General features: G+C 44.3%; 2 protein-coding genes and 1 pseudogene across 3 annotated transcripts in view; 1 reads left to right on the forward strand and 2 right to left on the reverse strand.

Annotated features, from left to right (window-relative positions):
• Positions 1-2,197, forward strand: part of LOC311103218 (meteorin-like protein) — a gene marked incomplete at both ends in the record, with an annotated part of 8,400 nt that extends 6,203 nt beyond the window's left edge. The window contains one exon of the mRNA XM_084144760.1: positions 2,163-2,197. Within this exon, the coding sequence (XP_084000886.1) occupies positions 2,163-2,197 (35 nt within the window). The remainder of the gene's footprint in view (positions 1-2,162) is intronic.
• Positions 2,198-3,777: 1,580 nt separating this feature from the next.
• Positions 3,778-9,556, reverse strand: LOC311103651 (aquaporin-8-like; annotated as a pseudogene). The gene is made up of 5 exons (XR_014615811.1): positions 9,155-9,556; positions 8,306-8,432; positions 5,152-5,405; positions 4,261-4,395; positions 3,778-3,956 (listed from the first exon to the last, which is right to left on the reverse strand). The product of XR_014615811.1 is annotated as an aquaporin-8-like (transcript).
• Positions 9,557-11,223: 1,667 nt separating this feature from the next.
• Positions 11,224-18,295, reverse strand: LOC311103219 (aquaporin-8-like; the record flags this gene model as incomplete). Its single annotated transcript, XM_084144761.1, has 5 exons — positions 11,224-11,266; positions 12,010-12,144; positions 12,504-12,718; positions 17,407-17,533; positions 18,003-18,295. 5 exons carry the CDS (start codon positions 18,293-18,295, stop codon positions 11,224-11,226), a joined length of 813 nt encoding a protein of 270 aa, XP_084000887.1.
• Between the last annotated feature and the right edge of the window lie 7,248 nt (positions 18,296-25,543).

Below are 25,543 nucleotides of genomic sequence, written 5' to 3' on the forward strand. Positions count from 1 at the left end.
TCAGCCACATTCAACAGACCTGTGCTTTCGATGGCAGCAGTGGGATTTAAACTCACATCTCAGAAGAGGCTGAAGCCAAAACTAAAGGCACTATAAAATATTGTATCACATTAGTATTGCCAGTCTTGCTAGCTCAGCAAACTGTGGACCAGACAGAGAGATCACTTGAGAAAGCTGAGGTGATGAATGTGGGAGCCTTTATTAGACTGCAGAGCTAGATCGTTTAGGCTCTTTCTCTCAGCAATCACAGCAGTGTTGATAATGTGGTATTTTAGATAAGAGTTAATAAATACTTAATAAATAGTTAATGGCCAATGTGCAAGGAGATTATTAATATGGCCTCAAATAACCCTAGTGATTGAAAACGATCCAGTTAAAATCTCACTGCTCACAGGTGGAATGGTTGCTCTAACCAATAATGAGATTTTACAAGTATTACAACCTGCGTCTGAACGCAAATTCTTAATATAGATTTATATTGGGTCTATCCAGTCCATCTAGCTGTGGTCTATAGAGTGTTTCACAACAGAAATGAGCTCATGAACAATAAAGTCCAGAGACATGAGCCCCTCCAAAAGACCAGCATCTAAAAGCACAAGGCCTTTGTGTCTTTTGATATATCTGGTATGGAATAGGTTTAAATGGATGTTATAGCTCCATCCATATGCAACGCAGTGCATAATCTCTGTTTTATAGGGGAATGGGGGTTTAGAGCCAACTGTCCAACAAGTTTCTACTTTGGCCCTTTTCCTCTGCATCCTATACCGTCCTAATTATAAGCAATGTTAATGCAATAACTCAGCGTAAAATTAAATACAAATGTCTAAGATGGGGACAGATAATGAGGAGGCTGAATCAGTCTATTCTTTTGGGGCTGTTGCTCCCCGATCACAGCCTGGGAAACAGAGTGAGCAGAGGTGGGGGGGGGGGGGGGGGACTTTTCGGGGTCCCAAAAATCTAAGGGCCCCTCCCAATGCCTATTCCACACTTCTACTTGGCTGAGCAGGAAGCACAAATTGCTGTGTTGAACGTTTTATTGGGATTAAATAGCTGCCAATGAAAGTGTAAATGACTGTGGGCTGAATGAGGCCCCCACAATGGGCCCACGGTGACAAGGCCCCGGCAGACTTAATTATCATTGTCACAGACGCTGTTGGCCAGGAACCACTGGGCCTCATGAATCCAAGGGGGCAATTTCAAGCCAGCAGACCGGTCACTTTATCCACCAAGATCAACCATGCAAATAAATGTGACTTCCCATCGTATCTTTATGCTCCTGGGCCCGGTTTCCCAAAAGCATCTTAATGCTAAATTCATCGTTAGAATCTTAGTAGGAGCATCTTTAAATCTCTGAGCTGTTTCCCAAAACCATCGTTACTAAAGTTGCACTTGAAAACGCTAATTATTTACCGACTGCCTCACCACTCGTAGAACAGCTAAGTGCGTCGTTTTTGCCCTTTGCGTCACTTTATTTACAGAAGATCTCTGCTAAACATAGAATCAAGATGTTTATCTGTCTGATTGTGACTGCCGATAACTTCAGAACGAAGTTGACTACAAATACGAAGTTGCCAAAATCTTTGCAATTGTTACAAACAAGTGAAGGATAACAAGATGCATCAAATTAAAACCGAGACGACTGCATTAAAAGATAAACGGGGCCCCGTGTAGCTCAGTTGGTAGAGCATGGTGCTTGCAACGGCAGGGTTGTGGGTTCGTTTCCCACGGGGGGCCAGTATGAAAATGTATGCACTCACTAACTGTAAGTCGCTCTGGATAAGAGCGTCTGCTAAATGACTAAAATGTAAAATGTAAACTCTGTCTCCTCTATCTTCTGACCCTTTCTCTTTCTTTCTCTTTCTTCTTTCTATCTCTCTTCTCTTTCTATCTCTCTTCTCTTTCTATCTCTCTTCTCTTCTCTTTCTATCTCTCTTCTCTTCTCTTTCTATCTCTCTTCTCTTTCTATCTCTCTTCTCTTTCTATCTCTCTTCTCTTCTCTTTCTATCTCTCTTCTCTTTCTTTCTATCTCTCTTCTCTTTCTTTCTATCTCTCTTCTCTATCTATCTGTCTTCTCTATCTATCTCTCTTCTCTTTCTATCTCTCTTCTCTTTCTTTCTGTCTCTCTTCTCTTTCTGTCTCTCTTCTCTTATCCTTTCGTCCAGTTATCATCAAATGTAGTTTCTTCATGAGGTTTTGATAATAATAACTACTGACACAATAATCCACTAGACTTCCTCTCTTCACTGTATTTTGCTTTCTCTCTCTTTTCTCTTTCTTTTCCTCCCCCTTGATGAGGTTAAAGGTTAAATCAATACGCTCAACCTGATCAAATCCACTACGTTTGCTGTTCGCCAACTCAGGCAGGACATTTTTCTTAGAAAAGCACCCTTGAAAATGTTTACAAAACCCTAAATGGCATTGTGTTTTTAACCAAAATCAAAAATACTATTTGAAAACTTTAAATGCAAAATTGTGGTTTGAAAAAATTATGAACCCCACTCACCTCCAACTCATACCTCCTAAAGTCTCCAAAAAAGTATATTTTCAAACCCAGACCTCCCTCACCAAGTCACCATTGTCCTCCTGGGGGGGGTACCATATCAAATTTCCGAGCTGAATGTTGTCTACTCTCCGGTCTTTTGAGGCCACACAATTCCCATCTTTGGGAATTCTCCAACCGGGCTCTGAGGGAACGACGTCCTGGGGTTTTCCAGGAGCGCCTGGAAGCGGGAGGCCGGGAGCCCCTCGGATGGTGTGCCGGCAGGAGTCCCTTCCATCTGGGGGGTAATTGGTTTATCCCACCGCCTGGCCAGCTTTCCCATGTGGGCCACTGCTGTGGGGAGGCCTGGGGTACAATGTGGAAACAGCATGAGACCCTCCAGACCAGACTTGGTCTCCTTTACAGGCTATGGGACCAGGAGCATGGGAGCACAAAGCTAACGCATGGACATGCCAGAGATGCACCCTGTGGTTTGGAAAAGGTCCTTCATTATTTTGTCGTCTGTTGTTTGCGTTTGAGCTGTGTTTTTTGGTAATTGACTTATGGGGAAAGTGATTTTGTTTTGTTGTTTTTGTTGTTTTTATACCCCAGCTGATTCATAAGGTAATGAGATGGAGAGTTGGGCCAAAGTTTTACAAAGTGGTGAAGCCCTCCATACACAACACACCTGGTTGGAAATTCAGTTTGCTTTTCCACGTTCTTTTCTACATAATGTTCTGCATTCAGCCATTATTTTGTTGGTCTTCTAAAATGGAATGCTGAAATTTAGTCTCAGTATCCGACAGAGAGTGATAACCACATTTCTAATATTTCCAAAGTATCTGGGTGTTTGCAAAAGTCAGTCCTTGACACAAACTGTTCCATGCTGAGAATAACTTGACTGATATACACTCAGTGTACAAAACATTAAGATCACTTTCTTAAATATTTTTTCTTGCCCATTCACCCTGTGAATAGCACACATACAATCTTTGTCTCAATTGTCTCAAGGCTTAAAAATCCTTCTTTAACCTGTCTCCACCCCTTCATCTACACTGACTGAAGTGGATTTAACAAGTGACATCAATAAGGGATCATAGCTTTCACCTGGTCAGTCTATGTCATGGAAATAGCAGGTGTTCTTTTAATATTTTGTACACTAAGTGTATGTTAAAAATACATGGTTGACAATAGCTTGTCACTTTTTTTATAAAAAGCTTTTAATCTCAAACAGTCACAGGAAAATAGTTTCCCCAAAATATACTGGGAAATTATTATTTTAGAATTGAATGATTTTAATTAGGATAATAATGGTGATAAAATATGCAACAACAATGGTGATAATATAACAATAATGGTGATAATATAGCAATAATGGTGATAATATCTGTAACAACAGTGGTAATCTCAGACCTATCAACTCGACATATGGTATTACTTCATGAGAATACGTGTCTTCCTATCTCCAAGCAGTAGTCTGAAAAATAAACAGCTAACATAAGAGGTTATAAAGATTATGTATTATTGTAACATTATAGATCATAATTCAGTATGCTCGCTTTCACATCAGTAATAATAAGACTACACATTGAGGCACATGAGAAAACACATACAGTGAAATGGTGGGCACATACTTCAGTTTCTCCATGCATCATCCTGCACAGTCTCATATGCATTTTTACAGTATAGCTGCTGAACCAGACTATTCTGTCTGGGACGTAGCCTCATTGAATGACATCTTAGAAGTAATTTAGTAGGATCTCTGTGTAGCCTATCCTCACCTGACCAGTGCAGCAGCCACCAGTCCACCAGTTATAGGTCCTACCCAGTAAACCCAGTGGTAGGTCCAGTAGTTGGCCACTATAGCAGGACCCAGGGCTCTGGCCGGGTTCAGACAGGTTCCAGACACATCTCCACTGGAGAAATAATAACAGCAAAGAGTATTAGAACCATGATAGTAGAAAGCGTTATTATCTCCAGGTATGCAGCAGAATCATGTCCATCAAAACAACCATGTGCTGTATCTCTACCCATGATGTTATGAAACTAAAGGTTGAGATAACAAGTATTTCATGTTTTGCTATAATCTCATGGTGTAGTGTGGGAACAGTAAATACATGACTTAGAAATGCCCAGAAGGCCATAATAGCAATGTAATAAACGTGTTATCTGAACTACCTATCTAAAATGATGATCTAATCTGTATGTCACAAGAATGCACATTTTAGCAGTGGCTGTTCCATATCTTCAGTTGTGGATGTAAACGTTGATAGCAACTTCATTTGAACGTCTGTTTATCATTCATTATTTCTTTGTTCATCATTAGTTAACATTTTATAAATCAGTATATCATTTGTTTATATATTTATAAACAGTGTATGATAATGCAAGTTAAGTCCATGTAAATCATTTATAACAAACTCTATTTAATAGGTAACAAATTATATAATAGTGGTTTATAAATAGTTAATAATCAAACCTTCAAATCAACTTTTTCCAAACATTATCTATCCAGGTTGATTATTAAGAGAACAAACTGTTTTTTTTAGGAATTACTTGTACCAGGCCCAGGAAAACCTCCAGGCCCTAGTAACCCTATAGCAAGACCTGACCAGGTCATGTAGCCAGGAAAAACTTGGTGCTTAGTTACAGTAAAGAAAATTCCACCTTACAATGGAAAAACTCCACTCTTGGCCCTTTCAGTAACTCGCCCAGCCAGGATGTTGATGATGACAGTGCAGCCCACCATGAAGGACACCATGGGGCTGCTACTCTTGGCGTTGACCGCCCCCAGCAGCACCACCATGGTGACCAGGCAGGTCATGGCCATCTCCCCAAACAGAGCCCCCCACAGCTGATCTTGTGACTGCAGCAGGGCAAACGCTGCCCCCTGGGCCTTGGAGTAGTTCTCTGTTGTGGTCATCAGCTGAGGAACAATGGATTCAGGTTCATTTACTGGCAGTGGTGTCATTATACTACTACAAAAACCCAATTAATTGTCTGATGAGCTAAACTGGGGTCATGTCTGTTGTCTGCATATCTAATCACTGTTGCTGTGAATATATATATTTTTTGCATCAGTTTTGATTTGATTCAATCCCCCCCAAAAAAATTTCTGCATTTCAAATTATTTCAAGGTGCAAGACAAAATTATACCTCCTGTGAAGAGGTGTGAATGAAGGAGTCAGGCGCAGGAGGTAAAACACCGAAGTCCAGAGTTTATTCCGTTTACATAAATAAAACGCACCCAGCGTCAAAACGAAATATTCCACCTTGGCAATAAAAACAATGAAACAATCACTCACAAAGACAAGGGGAACAGAGGGAACACTTATACACATACTAATTAAGGGAATGAGCACCAGGTGTATGTGTTTGACAAGACATGACAAGTGGAGTGATGAGAATGGGATCGGCAGTAGCTAGTAAGCCGGTGACGACGAACGCCGAAACCTGCCCGAACAAGGAGGGGAGGCAGCCTCGGCGGAAGTCGTGACAGTACCCCCCCCCCCTTGACGCGCGGCTCCAGCAGTGTGCCGGGGACGGCCAGGAGGACACGGAGCAGGGAGAGTCGGATGGCGACGGTGGAAATCCCTCAACAGGGAGGGATCGAGGATGTCCCTCCTTGGGACCCAGCACCGTTCCTCCGGACCGCACCTCCCACTCCACGAAATACTGAAGGCCCCCCACCCGACGCCTCGAATCCAGTATGGAACGGGCCGAGTACGCCAGGGCCCCCTCGATGTCCAGAGGAGGTGGAGGAACCTCCCGCACCTCAGACTCCTGGAGCGGACCAGCTACCACCGGCCTCAGGAGAGACACATGAAACGAGGGGTTAATACGGTAATCAGGGGGGAGTAACAACCTGTAAGTAACCTCGTTTATCCTCCTCAGGACTTTAAACGGCCCCACAAACCGCGGGCTCAGCTTCCGGCAGGGCAGGCGGAGGGGTAGATTCCGGGTCGAGAGCCAGACCCTTCTGACGACGCGCTGGAGGCGAACGTGGGCAGCGTCCCAAGTCTCCTCCGCGCGCTGAAACCAGTCATCCACCGCAGGAGCCTCGGTCTGGCTCTGGTGCCACGGTGCCAGGACCGGTTGGTAACCCAAAACACATTGTAAGGGTGTTAGGTTAGTGGAGGAGTGGCGGAGAGAGTTCTGAGCGTATTCTGCCCATGGCAGGAACACCGACCACTCCCCCGGCCGGTCCTGAAAGTAGGTCCGCAGGAACCTACCCACATCTTGATTCACCCTTTCCACCTGCCCATTACTCTCGGAGTGAAATCCAGAGGTCAGGCTGACCGAGACCCCCAGCCAGCAGCTCCCGATCACCAACGCCGTAGTTCTGCTCCGCCGAGCTGAGCTTCTTCGAAAAGAAGGCACAGGGGCGGAGCTTGGGTGGCGTGCCCGAGCGTTGGGATAAGACAGCGCCTATCCCTACCTCGGACGCATCCACCTCCACTACGAACGGTAGTGATGAATCGGGGTGAGCCAGTACCGGGGCTGAGGTGAACAGACCCCGCAATCTACTGAAGGCCAAATCAGCCTCAGCAGACCAGCGGAGCCGGGACGGCCCACCCTTCAACAAGGAGGTAATGGGAGTTGCGACCTTGCCAAAGCCCCGAATAAACCTCCGATAGTAGTTGGCAAAGCCAAGGAAGCGCTGCACCTCCTTCACCGTGGTTGGAGTCAGCCAATTACGCACGGCTGAAAATCTCCCTCCATCTCCACACCTGTGGTAGTAATGCGGCATCCGAGGAAGGAGATTGACTGCTGGAAAAACTCACACTTCTCTGCCTTGGCATAAAGATACTTCTCCAGCAGTCGGACCAGTACCTTGCGAACCAGGGACACATGCTCTGCGCGTGTAGTGGAATACACCAGGATGTAGACCACCACACCGCGACCAAGCATGTCCCGAAACACCTCGTTCACAAAGGACTGGAAAACGGATGGAGCATTCATCAAACCGTAGGGCATCACCAGGTATTCATAATGCCCCGAGGTTGTGCTGAATGCTGTTTTCCACTCATCCCCTTCCCGAATACGCACCAGGTTGTAGGCACTCCTGAGGTCTAATTTGGTGAAAAGATGGGCCCCATGCATTGACTCAATCACTGAAGGAATGAGGGGAAGAGGATAACTAAATCGTACCGTCACCTTATTCAGTGGTTGATAATCAATGCACGGGCGTAAACTGCCATCTTTCTTCTTCACAAAGAAGAAACTTGAGGAAGCAGGTGAAGTGGAGGGACGTATATATACCCCTGGCGCAGGGACTCGGTGACGTATGTTTCCATAGCCTCCGTTTCAGCCTGCGACAGGGGATACACATGACTCCTGGGAGGTACAGCGTCTACCCGAAGGTTTATCACGCAATCCCCCTCCCGATGAGGTGGTAATTTAGTCGCTTGCATCTTGGAAAAACGTGAGTGCCAGATCATGGCATTCGGGTGGAATGACCACGGTGGGGGTACCGTCTGGACTTTCCACCGTGGTCGCGCCAACGGAAACACCTAGACACCTACCCGGACTCTCACGCAACCACCCCGTAAGAACCCTCTGCGGCCATGAAAAATTGGGGTTGTGAAGGGCTAACCACGGAATACCTAAGACTACAGGGTAAGCAGCAGACTCAATAATCAAAAAAGTGATCTGCTCAACATGCGTCTCCTGTTTAATCATGGTGACTGGTACAGTAACCTCCTTAACCAACCCGGACCCTAATGGTCGACTATCAAGTGCTCTGATGGGGAGTGGAATGGATAGGGGAACCAATGAAATGCCTTGACGGCATGCAAATGCCCTGATATCAGGTTTAACCCCAACCTTTGACATAGAAGCACCTAGCACACCCCCTATGAGCTGACTGATGAGGTAGGGCACCACCATATTCAGCTTCATGCCTCCACACAGGTAGATCGCCATGGTAAACGGGGGGTTAAAATGGGAGCCGCTGTGGAGGTCAGAGAGAAATAGCAGAAGAAAGGTCAGATAGCCCAGGAGGGTTGGGTTTTACGAGTATATTTCACAGTTTTACATTACACACCCACAACTTCAGACTTTCACCTTTGTATCAGTTCAAGGAGATTGGCTTTAGATATTGATTAGACATTGTTAATATGTTCACTCAATTATTAGGAATAACAATATGAATGGAGTCACAGTTTCTTTATAAACTTGGGATATGTGTCAGGTGCATCTGTGAAATCGTAACACATTACACCATAATGCCCACTGTTTATGAGTTGAATGGCACTCGCTGGAATGAGAATGGTTTTACAACCTTGTTTTTTAACTCTGCACACGACGAAGAAACACATAATCACCACAAAAATAATATGGGACTTATGGGTTTTCCACGCCGTATATGTTTTCAGTATTTTGACCCGAATATTGAAACAATATAGAACACTGCCAATATGATGGAATAACGAGCATGCATTGCACTCAAATACATTCATTACACTCATATATAGCACACAAAATACTGTTCATGAGAAATATAAATGCTCTATTGAAAACAAATTATTAACGTTCATCTCAAAAGGAGACCAAAGTACAACACTGTAATGTAATATGTGACACTTTGCAGACACTTTTATCCAAAACAGCTTACAGTACAGTGAGACAGTGTGTCAATACACTGTATATAAACACACAGACCCATCTCCTCACCTGATCTCTGCCATGCAAGCCACCATGACCGCCACAGCCAGACCATGGACAAGAGCTGGCTGCAGCCTCCCTGCTGCCTCCACGTTCTCTATGACCGACACACAGCCGATGAACACAAAGAACATGGTCCCCACCAGCACGGCTGGACCAGGCGCTCAAACTTGTTGTGAGGCTTGACCAGTGCTTTCTTAGAGTCTGATGCCATCAGGGATGTCCCAACGTCACGCAGTTCCATCGTCTCTTCTGTCATAGTGGAGAGGAGTTTGGAGAGATAGAGATAAAATAGAGGAGAGAGAGAGAGAATAGAGGAGAGAGATATAGAGTAAATGGAGTAGTTTGGAGAGAGAGAGAGAGAGAGAGAGAATGGAGGAGTTTGTAGAGAGAATAGATGAGAGAGAGGCGTCTTTGTATCTAGAGTTACAGTGCAGCACTGGCGATAATGTCCGCAGGTGTGTGTCAAAATATCTACCTTTTTGCGTTGCTAATCACTTGAACTTTGGTAAGTTCAAAGAACGAGAGGGCGAGATAGAGAGTGGAGAGACAGAGAGAGAGAGAGAGAGAGAGAGAGAGCATAAAATTGAATCGCTCCATTGAGCAATGATGGACTCTTTGACACTGATATTCATTTTATGATTAATCCAAGGCAGTTTACTCTAGTGAACACAGTACAACAGACAACCAGACAACGAGTTTACAGTATAAAAGTATAGTAATCATCAAGCAGACAGATGCTTTGTTGGCACTGATTTGAAAACAATATTTTCAGCATAGAGCATATGTCAATATCATTATGACATCTTTTAACAATTTAAATAAAGAACTCATTTTGTTACTTTGTTAATACAGCAGCCTACTACGAGACAGAACGTTCTAGATTTCCAGGCCAAGCAAAAAAGTGTAATCTTGGTTAACCTGCTTGTATTAATCATACATAGGTCATTGATGTTGTCCAGTCCCCGCTAGATAAGATAAAACATTAAAACTAGACAGTTTGACCAAGGTCTGCACCTGTGCAAAGTCTGCTGCTGTTATCTCTGAAGGGAGTGAAAGACAATCCAATGAAATTGGCTTTTTACACTTTAGCATAATATCTTATTTGTCCTAAATGGTAGACCCACCCATCAGCAAATAACAGGTGCTAAATTGACATTGTAAATGTGTAGAATGTGGCAAAATCAGACTGTTACTGCGCTTACAGGCATCATGTATGTACTTATTATTGAGGGGGCACTAATGGAATTAATGAATTAATTGAATAATTAATTTGTATTAATTGCACATGAAAGAAACAGTATCTTCTACATTTCCAAAGTACAAATCAATAAATGGACATGACGATGCCTCTGCTGTGTTGTACACGTTTATACTTCATTTCTTGAATCTTCACTGCAACATTTTTGAATGTTCACATACTACTGTCTCAAATGAGTGTCTGCCATATAAATATAATTACTAGAAGAGTGGTCCCCATTCAAGTCAATGAGGCCATAATGGGAGGACCGGTAGTCTGATGGGCTATGTCCTTTCTAGTAATTATATTTCTATGGCTGAGACACTCATATCATGACAGATGCTGCTAGACTTTCAGTCAAAATAGCAATTACAGTGTAAAAATCAATGTTATCTAATGTGGCTAGTATCTGGATGTCTGTGTGCAGATAATCAGTGAAAAGGCATGATGCATATGGAAGGTTTTATGACAGAACAAGTGAGAGTCAGACCAATGCAAGGCTGTAGTTCAGCACATCACCAAAAGGTGGCAATATAAAACACAGAATATTGTCCAGAAGTAACTTTTACTATGTCTAAAGGCATCATTCATATAAATAAATATGCAATGCAATATTTAATGTACAGAAATTAATTTATACAAATGGAATTGAATAAAATACATTACATTTATGGACAATAGATGATCATCATATATACCGGTATACAATAAAGTTGAATTGGTACGATTATTTTAAACTAAGACACATGGAAATAGCAATACAAAAATACTGTTCGAATTTATGTGGATTTTGGAAATTGATGTTTGAATGGACTTGAACTAGAAACCTACATCTGTATCACCTCAAGAGAACTCGGGTTTTCTCATCCCCAAGCAGTAATCTGAAAATTGAAAAAACACCATCAAAATAATACAGAATTGTTGAATGTAACATCACTCGACACATTGTTGGTTCCACACATTTTTTTTTTTTTTTTTTTTTTTTTTTTACCATAAATGTAAATAATTCCTAAAAATATGTCTTAGACAACACAATACTTTAACAAGGAATATCAAGATAAAAAGGTGTCAAATCCACACATTGTTAAAACTAGGTTAACGACTCTAGACTGAAGTATTGTATATAAGCACCCAATGTAAGAGTAACTTTCCATCACATCTTTAGCCATTGATTTTAGAGGGACAGTTAGTTTCTATTTTTTATTTATTTAACCTTTATTCAACTTAATGTTCATCAAGTTGAGGACAAACAGCCCTGTCTAACAGCCATGTTAGGATACAGTGCTTTATCGCACAAGACAACATATCCCTGTATGGTGGTGGTGGATTCTCTTACGGATTTGCAAGAATTTATGTCAGACAAGGCTTCTAATCCCCACATTTGCACCTTGTGTAGGCAACTTCCATTCAATAGTAAATATATTCCTTTCTAATCTATGGAGCTCCAGTTGGATAATTATTTTTATATTAATGGTCATTTCAAGAACAAAGATTAAGGCTGATTTCCCCAACAAAGTGTTTCAATAGTAGCCTGGGATCCAGTCTGTTTCTGTTTAAAACCAAACAGGACAATGATGTAAACAGCCAGGTATCCAGGCCCCAGAAGATCAGAGCTGTACAGTACCGTATCAAGCTGGCGGTTAGCAGGGCTCCAGACATGGGTCCCACCCAGTAGATCCAGTGGTAGCTCCAGTAGTTGGCCACCACGGCTGGGCCAAAGGCACGAGCTGGGTTCATACATGCCCCAGACACCGCTCCCCTGTAGAGGACATGATATAAAAGTGATCCATGAATGAATGATAGAGTATGTGGTGACTTACGGTACACAGTTGGGGGTGTATTGTGGTGTACTGTTTTATTGGTAGTATACAGGGATTTATCTCAGTGGAAGTTAACTATACTGTACAAAGGTAGGCCATTACATCAAACGTCTCTATGTTTGTTCCTGAAAAGTTGTCCTTCAGAATGTACAGTACAGTATTTCTCTAGGCTAATTTGTCAAACCTTTCCAGCCCTCCTCCCATCCTATCCTCTACCCGCACACCTTACATCAATCTACTCCACTCCACAATCACCCCACCCACCTCACCCCACAACTTCTATCCCATGGGTCCTCACCCAGCCAGGATGTCTGCAGTCACGGTCAGCCCAATGCAGAGAGGGGCCAGCAGGCTGCGGGTGCGTCCATTCACGGCCCCCATACACACCACCATCGTCAGGAACAGAGTCATGATCACCTCTGCCACCGTGGCCGGTACTATCTGGGTGTCTGCCTGCACTGTGTTGAATGCTGCCCCTGAAACTTTGGCATAGTTCATGGCTGGGGAAATCACCTGGAGAAGGAGATATTACTGATATTAATATAGGATCTGTAGGGAGAAAAGTATAGGTTCAGATACAGAAGAACATTATTTAACATTTGCTTATCGACTGCTACTTTCATATTCTACCTCTGTTCAGAGTTTGTCTTTTCAAGTATGATAAAAAATATATATATTTATATATATATATATATATATATATATATATATATATTGAGACACAACACAGCAATAGATAGGTAAAGTGTATATCTGTGTTATTTTCTAGACATCTTGCAGTCCATTTCTTCCACTCTCAATGAGATACTATCATGTGTTGGTCAGGTGATGCATACCCAGCTAGCACATAACGTTCTGAGAACCATATCTTTCTTAGAGCTTGGTGAGAGCGTGGTTGTCCTATGGTTATTTTGCATACAACCTTCTCACAACTTTCTGGGAATGGTGCAGGATGGTTGCTTGACTTTGGAACATTCTCAGCACATTTAAGGAACTTGACATTTCTTGGTATTTCATTACTTTTACAAAACGTTTCCTTAAAGTTCAAACATGGTTACATTTAACTAAAATGTTGGTAATGTTATAGGAACGTTCTCCAACTGGTTTGACATTAGGAATGTTCTCAAATAGTTCAGAGAACGTTAAGAAACAATGTTATTTTGGGGGAATTTCAGTCCTTCTGCATAATGTTTCTTACAGGTTTCCTCCATGGTTCTATTTAAAGCCATGTTCTCAAATTGTTCCGAGAGTGTTAAGAAATGTTCCAAATTTTACCGGTCAGGAAACATATGGCTTCATTCCCAGAACCAATGGGAAACCAAAAATGTATGTTCCCACAACTTCCAAGGAACCTAATGTGCTAGCTGGGTAATGACCAACAAGCTCTTGACTTTACAAGGTGGTTAAACACAGACTCAACTCACCCTTGTTCAGCTCTACAGATACTGTACATGTAAATGACTGCCAATAGAGTAAAGTGGGTGACTGCCTGGTCACTCAACCCTCATGGACTTCAATTGCTTTATCATTTTACTGTCCTGATAGCAGCCAGGAGAAGAGCAGTGTAGGTGTAGAAAGCGATTATTGTCATGATCCATATCTGAAGTGTTGACAGGATGAGGATGATCATACTGTTAGGACAAGTGTGGAATGTAGAAGTGTTGTGTATTATGGGACGATCAAACTGCTGAAAGTGTGAAATATCTAGAGAATATTTTCCTAATGTTTACATAGTCTTTATGACAGTAGGCCTACCAGGTAGTTACCAAATACTATACAGTGGGGAAAAAAAGTATTTAGTCAGTCACCAATTGTGCAAGTTCTCCCACTTAAAAAGATGAGAGAGGCCTGTAATTTTCATCATAGGTACACGTCAACTATGACAGACAAAATGAGAAAAAAAATTCCAGAAAATCACATTGTAGGATTTTTAATGAATTTATTTGCAAATTATGGTGGAAAATAAGTATTTGGTCAATAACAAAAGTTTCTCAATACTTTGTTATATACCCTTTGTTGGCAATGACACAGGTCAAACGTTTTCTGTAAGTCTTCACAAGGTTTTCACACACTGTTGCTGGTATTTTGGCCCATTCCTCCATGCAGATCTCCTCTAGAGCAGTGATGTTTTGGGGCTGTCGCTGTGCAACACAGACTTTCAACTCCCTCCAAAGATTTTCTATGGGGTTGAGATCTGGAGACTGGCTAGGCCACTCCAGGACCTTGAAATGCTTCATACGAAGCCACTCCTTCGTTGCCCGGGCGGTGTGTTTGGGATCATTGTCATGCTGAAAGACCCATCCACGTTTCATCTTCAATGCCCTTGCTGATGGAAGGAGGTTTTCACTCAAAATCTCACGATACATGGTCCCATTCATTCTTTCCTTTACACGGATCAGTCGTCCTGGTCCCTTTGCAGAAAAACAGCCCCAAAGCATGATGTTTCCACCCCCATGCTTCACAGTAGGTATGGTGTTCTTTGGATGCAACTCAGCATTCTTTGTCCTCCAAACACGACAAGTTGAGTTTTTACCAAAAAGTTCTATTTTGGTTTCATCTGACCATATGACATTCTCCCAATCCTCCTCTGGATCATCCAAATGCACTCTAGCAAACTTCAGACGGGCCTGGACATGTACTGGCTTAAGCAGGGGGACACGTCTTGCACTGCAGGATTTGAGTCCCTGGCGGCGTAGTGTGTTACTGATGGTAGGCTTTGTTACTTTGGTCCCAGCTCTCTGCAGGTCATTCACTAGGTCCCCCCGTGTGGTTCTGGGATTTTTGCTCACCGTTCTTGTGATCATTTTGACCCCACGGGGTGTGATCTTGCGTGGAGCCCCAGATCGAGGGAGATTATCAGTGGTCTTGTATGTCTTCCATTTCCTAATAATTGCTCCCACAGTTGATTTCTTCAAACCAAGCTGCTTACCTATTGCAGATTCAGTCTTCCCAGCCTGGTGCAGGTCTACAATTTTGTTTCTGGTGTCCTTTGACAGCTCTTTGGTCTTGGCCATAATGGAGTTTGGAGTGTGACTGTTTGAGGTTGTGGACAGGTGTCTTTTATACTGATAACAAGTTCAAACAGGTGCCATTAATACAGGTAACGAGTGGAGGACAGAGGAGCCTCTTAAAGAAGAAGTTACAGGTCTGTGAGAGCCAGAAATCTTGCTTGTTTTTAGGTGACCAAATACTTATTTTCCACCATAATTTGCAAATAAATTCATAAAAAATCCTACAATGTGATTTTCTGGATTTTTTCTCCTCAATTTGTCTGTCATAGTTGACGTGTACAGTGAGGGAAAAAAGTATTTGATCCCCTGCTGATTTTGTACGTTTGCCCACTGACAAAGAAATGATCAGTCTATATTTTTAATGGTAGGTTTATTTGAACAGTGAGAGACAGAATAACAACAAAAAAATCCAGAAAAACGCATGTCAAAAATGTTATAAATTGATTTGCATTTTAATGAGGGAAATAAGTATTTGACCCCCTCTCAATCAGAAAGATTTCTGGCTCCCAGGTGTCTTTTATACAGGTAACGAGCTGAGATTAGGAGCACACTCTTAAAGGGAATGCTTCTAATCTCAGCTTGTTACCTTTATAAAAGACACCTGTCCACAGAAGCAATCAATCAATCAGATTCCAAACTCTCCACCATGGCCAAGACCAAAGAGCTCTCCAAGGATGTCAGGGACCCGATTGTAGACCTACACAAGGCTGGAATGGGCTACAAGACCATCGCCAAGCAGCTTGGTGAGAAGGTGACAACAGTTGGTGCGATTATTCACAAATGGAAGAAACACAAAAGAACTGTCAATCTCCCTCGGCCTGGGGCTCCATGCAAGATCTCACCTCGTGGAGTTGCAATGATCATGAGAACGGTGAGGAATCAGCACAGAACTACACGTGAGGATCTTGTCAATGATCTCAAGGCAGCTGGGACCATAGTCACCAAGAAAACAATTGGTAACACACTATGCCGTGAAGGACTGAAATCCTGCAGCACCCGCAAGGTCTCCCTGCTCAAGAAAGCACAAATACAGGCCCGTCTGTAGTTTGCCAATGAACATCTGAATGATTCAGAGGAGAACTGGGTGAAAGTGTTGTGGTCAGATGAGACCAAAATCGAGCTCTTTGGCATTACCTCAACTCGCCGTGTTTGGAGGAGGAGGAATGCTGCCTATGACCCCAAGAACACCATCCCCACCGTCAAACATGGAGGTGGAAACATTATGCTTTGCGGGTGTTTTTCTGCTAAGGGGACAGGACAACTTCACCGCATCAAAGGGACGATGGACGGGGCCACGTACCGTCAAATCTTGGGTGAGAACCTCCTTCCCTCAGCCAGGGCATTGAAAATGGGTCGTGGATGGGTATTCCAGCATGACAATGACCCAAAACACACGGCCAAGGCAACAAAGGAGTGGCTCAAGAAGAAGCACATTAAGGTCCTGGAGTGGCCTAGCCAGTCTCCAGACCTTAATCCCATAGAAAATCTGTGGAGGGAGCTGAAGGTTCAAGTTGCCAAACGTCAGCCTCGAAACCTTAATCACTTGGAGAAGATCTGCAAAGAGGAGTGGGACAAAATCCCTCCTGAGATGTGTGCAAACCTGGTGGCCAACTTCAAGAAATGTCTGACCTCTGTGATTGCCAACAAGGGTTTTGCCACCAAGTGCTAAGTCATGTTTTGCAGAGGGGTCAAATACTTATTTCCCTCATTAAAATGCAAATAAATTGATAACATTTTTGACATGCGTTTTTCTGGATTTTTTTGTTGTTATTCTGTCTCTCACTGTTCAAATAAACCCACCATTCAAATGGTAGACTGATCATGTCTTTGTCAGTGGGCAAACGTACAAAATCAGCAGGGGATCAAATACTTTTTTCCCTCACTGTACCTATGATGAAAATTACAGGCCTCTCTCATCTTTTTAAGTGGGAGAACTTGCACAATTGGTGGCTGACTAAATACTTTTTTCCCCCACTGTATATTGAATTATTGGATGTTAGTACTAGAAAGTACACATCGTTACCAAATAATTTCATATTAAAGTGAAATAAATGTATATGTATACATTTATGTTTTCAATTTCAATAATAAGAAAGAAAAACATTTAAATTCAAATCCAATTAAATACCAAGTTAGTACTAGTAGAAACAGTGCAACTCACATTTTAGTAGGCTACAGAGGGGTACCCACCTTGGCTAGTCCCGCCCCTATCATCCCTCCACACATCTGAGCCAGTATGTAGGGGACCAGCAGTATGATGTTGAGACCCCCGATCAGAAACACAGACACAGACACTGCTGGGTTGAAGTGCCCCCCACTGCAGAGAGAGACATTGAATAAATGAATTACCGTAATACATTTTAATTAAGTTATTTTATTTGAAATAGTTCCCAATAGTTTTTTTTAGATGAGGCACATCATTTAGAAAACAAGACAAACCATTTTAAATATAGAGGCATGTAGCAACAATAAAACCATAATACCTAAGTAAGAAAAAATGCTAATGTAAATTGCCTGATCAAAATGATGCAAGTGTGATAATAACATTCTGTTGTGTGTTTTTTATCTCTTACACACCAACATACTGCATGTTGAAAGCTTAGGCACAGACTCTTCTCTTACTCTGCTAACGTTTGAACTCCTGAGCATCAACTTCCCAGCCTAGTCCCAAAACCTATACCATATCACGGCCAGAGAGCTTGGCTATACAACACAAACAGATCTATTACCAGGCTATCACCTTCCAGCCTCTCACCACCAACCTCCAGGGGGTCCCCCAGCCGTACCTGATCTCACCCAGCACGGCGATGACGATGCCCAGGGCCAGGCCATGTGCCAGGGCCGGCTGCAGCCTCCCGGTGCCCTCCGTGTTCTCGATCACAGACAGACACCCCACAAAGATAAACAGAGATGAACCCAGCAGCTCTGCCAGACAGGGCTGGACATAACGTTCGAACGCACCCCTGAATGGCTTGGTACCGCTGGTTCCATCTGTGGCTGGACCTGGACCTTTCCCCTCTGGCTGGATCACACTGATATCCAGGTCCCATAGCTCGGTCTTAGACTCTGATAGAGCCATGGTGTTGGGTTAGAATGAGTGAGACTGGAAACAGCCAGTGGGTTGTTAGCGCTCTTAAGTCTAGGGCTTACGTAAGAGTGCTGATAAGGAATAAGAAGGGAGGAGGAGGGGTGAGGTGGATGAGGAGGAGGGAGGTGGAGGAGGGAAGGAGGAGGTGGAGGGCCGAAGACAAGGAGGGAGGTGGAGGTGAGAGGCGGCGGTCGGGTGATGTGAAAGAGGAGGAGGGTGAAGATAGCAGAAAGGGGTGGAGGTGAGGGGCGGAGGTGGGGTGAAGTGAAGTGAAGGAGGAGGAGGGTAAAGATAGCAGAGGGGGTGGAGGTGAGGGGCGGAGGTGGGGTGAAGTGAAAGAGGAGGAGGGTAAAGATAGCAGAGTGGGGTGGAGGTGAGGGGCGGAGGTGGGGTGAAGTGAAGGAGGAGCAGGGTAAAGATAGCAGAGGGGGTGGAGGTGAGGGGCGGAGGTGGGGTGAAGTGAAGTGAAGGAGGAACAGGGTAAAGATAGCAGAGGGGGGTGGAGGTAAGGGGCGGAGGTGGGGTGAAGTGAAGGAGGAGCAGGGTAAAGATAGCAGAGGGGGTGGAGGTGAGGGGCGGAGGTGGGGTGAAGTGAAAGAGGAGGAGGGTGAAGATAGCAGAAAGGGGTGGAGGTGAGGGGCGGAGGTGGGGTGAAGTGAAGTGAAGTGAAGTGAAGGAGGAGGGTAAATATAGCAGAGGGAGGTTGAGGTGAGGGGCGGAAGTGGGGTGAAGTGAAAGAGGAAGAGGGTGAAGATAGCAGAAAGGGGTGGAGGTGAGGGGCGGAGGTGGGGTGAAGTGAAGTGAAGGAGGAGGAGGGTAAAGATAGCAGAGGGGGGTGGAGGTGAGGGGCAGAGGTGGGGTGAAGTGAAAGAGGAGTAGGGTGAAGATAGCAGAGCGGGGTGGAGGTGAGGGGCGGAGGTGGGGTGAAGTGAAGGAGGAGGGTGAAAATAGCAGAGGGGGGTGGAGGTGAGGGGCGGAGATGGGGTGAAGACAAGGAGGGGTTGTTTTGATCTCTTGCAGACAAGTGGAGTTATTTTCTTGGAATGGTCCAGATAGCTAGTCAGTGAAATGCTCACAGATCATCAAACGATGGGACAAAATAAAATAAATGTTCAGATATGGTTCGCTTACATGATTACCGTTTAATATAATACCGCATCATGACTTTTGGTTTAACTTCAAACATACTTGTCAGCACTTTGTATCGAGAAAGAAATGCAAGAAATCAATCAAAAAAGATTTCCCCATGACTGTTATTATGAATAGTATTATGAATAATAGTTGTGAAATTAATAGCTTACATTTCAATATACGGTATGCAGTTAGAATACAGGGACAGAAACCATGCTTCTGCCTAAAATACAATATATGTACAGTATGTAGGCTATGTGGGACATTTTAAATATATCTACATAATAATCAGAATAACATATTACGATGACAATCTTATACATATCCTTTTAGGTTATAGGTTTCATATGAAGCTATGAATTTTCCTGACCACGTTATGTATAAATAGAATCTGGAGGTTTTCCTGGTCATGTCACCAGGTTAGGAAAAACTCCTGGCCCTATTCATATGCCATCAACTAATGTTCATCCTACTTTTGAATACAAGGTCAGAAAATATAAACCTCTACAGTACACCACCACATACCATACATTATAATATTATGCCCTAAATAAAAGTCAGGTGAGAAACACAATTTTCTGGGAAACAGCAAGGACCAAAACAATAGATATAGTGTTGGCTCAATGTTAAATGGTCTAATCATTTGACATTGATATTAACCTCATAACTTGTTGATCTTTCCGATACTTGTTTGTCTTTCCGTCTTGGTGGGGGAGTTGTATTGTATTGAATGTAATGACGAAATATGTAATCTTAGGCACAAATATTTCACTACCTAGGAAGGTGAATTTCAAGTGATAGGATGAACGTTTTCAAGAATATGACTTGAGTCTGAGGAGTCTTTTCATTCCTGAAGTACATTTTGTCCTTCAATGTCACGTTCGTTTACAGACGGGACGGACCAAGGCGCAGCGTGATATACGTACATGTTTATTTAAATGAATAAACAACCGACAAAACAACAAACAAATGAAACGTGAAGTCCAAGGCAGCACAACACAACATACCTTACACGGAACAAGATCCCACAACCCACTAGTGCCAATAGGCTGCCTAAGTATGGTCCCCAATCAGAGACAACGAGCTACAGCTGCCTCTGATTGGGAACCACCGGCCAACATAGAAATACACATAATAGAATATACAACATAGACAATCACCACATAGAAAATACACACCCTGACTCAACAAATAAGAGTCCCCAGAGTCAGGGCGTGACAGTACCCCCCCCCAAAGGTGCGGACTCCGACCGCACAACATACACATAACAGGGTAGGGGCCGGGTGGGCATTCCGCCTCGGAGGCGGATCCGGCTCAGGGCGTGACGACCTCTCACTCTTCGCCTCCCTGTTGCGCCCCTGGTCTGGTCTAGACCTCGGCGCGTTGCTTCCCCTCTCCTTCCTCCCACTATACTCCAAGCCCTGTCTGGACCCTGGTGTGGGAGACCCCGAACCTGGAGAGGGGCTGACGTCTGGGTCTGGACTGGAGCCGCTGACCGGAGCTGGACTAGGCACCGGTGGAGCGGACTACTCAGGCTCCGGACTGGAGCCGCTGACCGGAGCTGGACTGAGCACCGGTGGAGCGGACTGCTCTGGCTCCGGAGTGGAGCCGCTGACCGGATCTGGACTGGACCCCGGTGGAGCGGACTGCTCTGGCTCCGGAGTGGAGCAGCTGACCGGAGCTGGATCAGGCACCGGTGGAGCGGACTGCTCTGGCTCCGGAGTGGAGCCACTGACCGGAGCTGGACTGGACCCCGGTGAAGCAGATTGCTCTGGCTCCGGAGTGGAGCAGCTGACCGGAGCTGAACTAGGGCACCGGTGGAGCGGACTGCTCTGGCTCCGGAGTAGAGCAGCTGACCGGTGCCGAACCAGGCACCGGTGGAACAGGCACGGGCCGTGCCGGACTGGACACACGCACCACTGGCTTGGTGCGAGGAGCAGGAACAGGCCGGGCTGGGCTGGTGACGCGCACCACTGGCTTGGTGCGAGGGGCAGGAACAGGCCGGGCCGGGCTGGCGACGTGCACCACTGGCTTGGTGCGAGGGACAGGAACAGGCCGGGCCGGGCTGGCGACGCGCACCACTGGCTTGGCGCGAGGGGCAGGAACAGGCCGGGCCGGGCTGGCGACGCGCACCACTGGCTTGGTGCGAGGGACAGGAACAGGCCGGACCGGGCTGGCGATGCGCACCACTGGCTTGGTGCGAGGGACAGGAACAGGCCGGACCAGGCTGGCGACGCGCACCACTGGCTTGGTGCGAGGGGCAGGAACAGGCCGGGCCGGGCTGGCGACGCGCACCACTGGCTTGGTGCGAGGGACAGGAACAGGCCGGACCGGGCTGGCGACGCGCACCACTGGCTTGGTGCGAGGGGCAGGAACAGGCCGGGCCAGGCTGGCGACGCGCACCACTGGCTTGGTGCGAGGAGCAGAAACGGGCCGGACCGGACTGCGAAGGCGGACTGGAGGTCTGGAGCGGAGAGCTGGCACAACCCGTCCTGGCTGGCTACCCACTTTCGCACTACACGTGCGGGGCGCTGGCACAGGACGCACTGGGCTGTGCACGCGTACTGGCGATACAGTACATAGAACCGGCGCAGGATATGCGGGACCGAGGAGGCGTTCTGGAGACCAGGAGCATTGAGCCGGCACACCCCGTCCTGGCTGGATGCCCATCTTCGCACGGCACGTGCGTGGTGCCAGCACAGGACGTACAGGGCTGTGCCGGCGCACTGGCGACACAGTACGTAGCTCCGCATAACATGGAGCTTGCCCAGTCATACGCCTTCTCGCGTGAGTACGGGGAGTTGGCTCTGCTCTAACCCTAGACTCCGCCAACCACCCTTTTAGCCCCCCCCAAAAAATGTTCTTGGGGCTGTCTCTCGGGCTTCTTCCTCGGCCGGCGCCTTCTGTGTTGCCGCTGCTCCTCTCTATACCGCGCCTCCACTGTCTCCTCCCAAGGACGGCGATCCATCCCGGCCTGAATCTCCTCCCATGTCCAGGAACCCTTCCCTTCCAGGATCTCCTCCCATGTCCAGGCTGTCTGCTCCTGGACACGCTGCTTGGTCCTTGTTTGGTGGGATCTTCTGTCACGTTCGTTTACAGACGGGACGGACCAAGGCGCAGCGTGATATACGTACCTGTTTATTTAAATGAATAAACAACCGACAAAACAACAAACAAATGAAACGTGAAGTCCAAGGCAGCACAACACAACATACCTTACACGGAACAAGATCCCACAACCCACTAGTGCCAATAGGCTGCCTAAGTATGGTCCCCAATCAGAGACAACGAGCTACAGCTGCCTCTGATTGGGAACCACACCGGCCAACATAGAAATACACATAATAGAATATGCAACATAGACAATCACCACATAGAAAATACACACCCTGACTCAACAAATAAGAGTCCCCAGAGTCAGGGCGTGACATTCAATTAGACTGTAAGAATGGAAACAGCTTTGATAAAAAGGAAATCATTTAAAAGTCAATTTTTTCAAACATATTTCTATGAAACTGTGGGTACGTCTTCAAAAAACAATTTCAACTACTCAAAAAATAAATGAATTCATTCAAGATATTCTAACATAGCAGTCAAACTTAAAGGGATAGTTCAGCAATTTGACATATTTAGATATTTCTTTCCTTTCCTTGAAAGCAGTATATGGACAAGGAGCTAGTCCAAATAATTACCAACCTTAGCATTTTGGGATCCATTTCCCATCTCCCCTGTTTAGCATGTTTTAAAGGAACTATATGTAGAAACTTTCATTCTATAACTTGAAATTCACCCTCCTAGGTAGTGAAATGTTTGTGCCTAAGATTACATATTTCGTCATCACACTCAATACACTACAACTCCCCCACCAAGACAGAAATACAAACAAGTATCAAAAGACCAACAAATAATGAGGTTAATATCAATGTCGAACGATTAGACCATTTAACATTGAGCCAATATCTAACATTTCCACCTGCAACTCAGTGTCTTACGTCAGATAGTGCGTCGATTCTGCCTGCACTGATCGGTTGAGTGCCGATCATCGTGTGGGAGTGACACCATCTGACGTAAGACAATGCCTGCAACTAGCACCAATTGCCAATTACATACCAGTAGTAGCAAAGGAATAGAAGTCCATGAGAATAAAACATACTTTTTAGAATGTTGCGTAATGCGTTTTAACCATAGCATTCAGCATTTTTTTGTCACTAGACTGCTTTCAAAGTATGTAAACAAATATCATAATATGTAAAATGGCAGAACTATCCCTTTTAAATAAACTATCATATTGAAGGAAGACATTAAATTCTATTACAAATAAATAAATACCTGAAATAACTACAAACTCTTCACTTTTTGAACCAGAGTTGAAGTTCCTGATTCATACTTAAATTACCAGTATTCATTGATTTATCTGACAATTTATCTTTAATTTAACAAGTAAGTTGACGGATATACCTTTACCTGACCAGCACCTGTGGAGTTTGCCTCTTGTGTAGTAACAGTACTTATTAGCTACTATAAGGCTGAAGAGCCCTACCGCTTCGACATGACCCCTGCTCAGAAATACCAGGAGCCTGTCTGATAGGGGAACGTTAATAGTTAACTGGCACTTTGGGCTCCAATGGAAATTAATAGTCTAGCTCTGTTATTATGGAGTTATCACTTAATTGATTGAATGAAAACTCATATCCAAACAGTAAAGAAGAGTGATGTTTTATATTTCTCTGGACACTTCTAGGTATTTTTCTTCAATCTGAAGTAGACCCACAGGTTGTTTACAAGACCCAGAAGTCAACTGTGCCACTAGCTGTCATTCAACACCACCAAAAGGTGGAGCTCTGTTTTATAGTCCTAGACTAGACATTTTAGTAGGCTATACCCTCTTTATTAGAGACAAGTACCACATCATATTCCTGAGTTTGTCTTGTGTGCGAACCACCCTCTTAATTTACTGAACTGTTCATTGTTTTTTATGAATCAACCGAAACTACTATTTATGTTTTTTAATTGGTTTCGTCAGCCAAGTAGGCCTAGGCCTACCACATCAATGACCATCTAATTATAGAGCTGAGGCAAAAATAGCAATCATGTGTCAGACTAAACCAGACAATTACACACCTGATTTTGTTCAAACAATCTGGAAAAGGAGTGCAAATCAAAGAGATGATGGACTGTCAGTGGATTATCCTCGCTAGCGGTTTCAATATGTAAATCTTTTTACTAGATAAGATTGTGGATGAGATACGCCACACACCCACACCACATCATGAAGAGAGGAGTGGGGGGAGGACAACATAGGGTCAGTTATAATAAATAACATTAAATCAAATCAAAGTTTATTGGTCCCATACACAGATTTGAAGATGTTATCGTGGGTGCAGCGAAAAGCTTCTGTTCCTAGCTCCAGCAGTGCAGTAATAACTAACAATTTAAAAAATAGATGTATAATAAAATAAAATTAAATAACAATAAATAACAATACAAATATAATGCAAAAAGGAAAAAGAAGGGGAAAAACAAGACATCAGAAATATCAGAGCGAGCAATGTCAGAGTCCGGAAAAAAAATATATGGTGTGAATAGACAGTATGGACAGTATATGAATAAAAAAGGTGTGTACAGCAGTAGTTATATAGGATGAGCCTTGACTAGAATACAGTATATAAATAAAGGGGCAAAACAGTATATAAACATTATTAAAGGGACCAGTGTTCAATGACTCTATGAGTATAGTGCAGCAATCTCTAAGGTGCAGGGTTGAGTACCTGGTGGTAGCCAGCTAGTGACAGTGTCTTAAGGGGCTAAGTCCCCCACAATGTGGAAATACATGACTCATATCATTTTCTGTATATTGCAGTGCTTTTAAAATACAAACGTATGCATGGGCATGCTATGTTTCTTGTCAAAGTCAATGAAGACATATGCACATTCCACACTCATTCTGTGAGAAGGCATGTTATGCATGTCATGCAAATGGCCACAAGGTGGCAGCAGAACACTGGAAATGACAGCAGACATTGAAGGCTCCAGGTATTAGCCCCAAGCATAGGTCTAGTATCAGCTCACTCTACCTACCTCAATCCATACAACTGATCAATGACCGGT

The sequence above is a fragment of the Coregonus lavaretus genome (assembly GCF_964263955.1).
Source record: "Coregonus lavaretus genome assembly, chromosome: 28".
NCBI lineage: Eukaryota > Metazoa > Chordata > Actinopteri > Salmoniformes > Salmonidae > Coregonus > Coregonus lavaretus.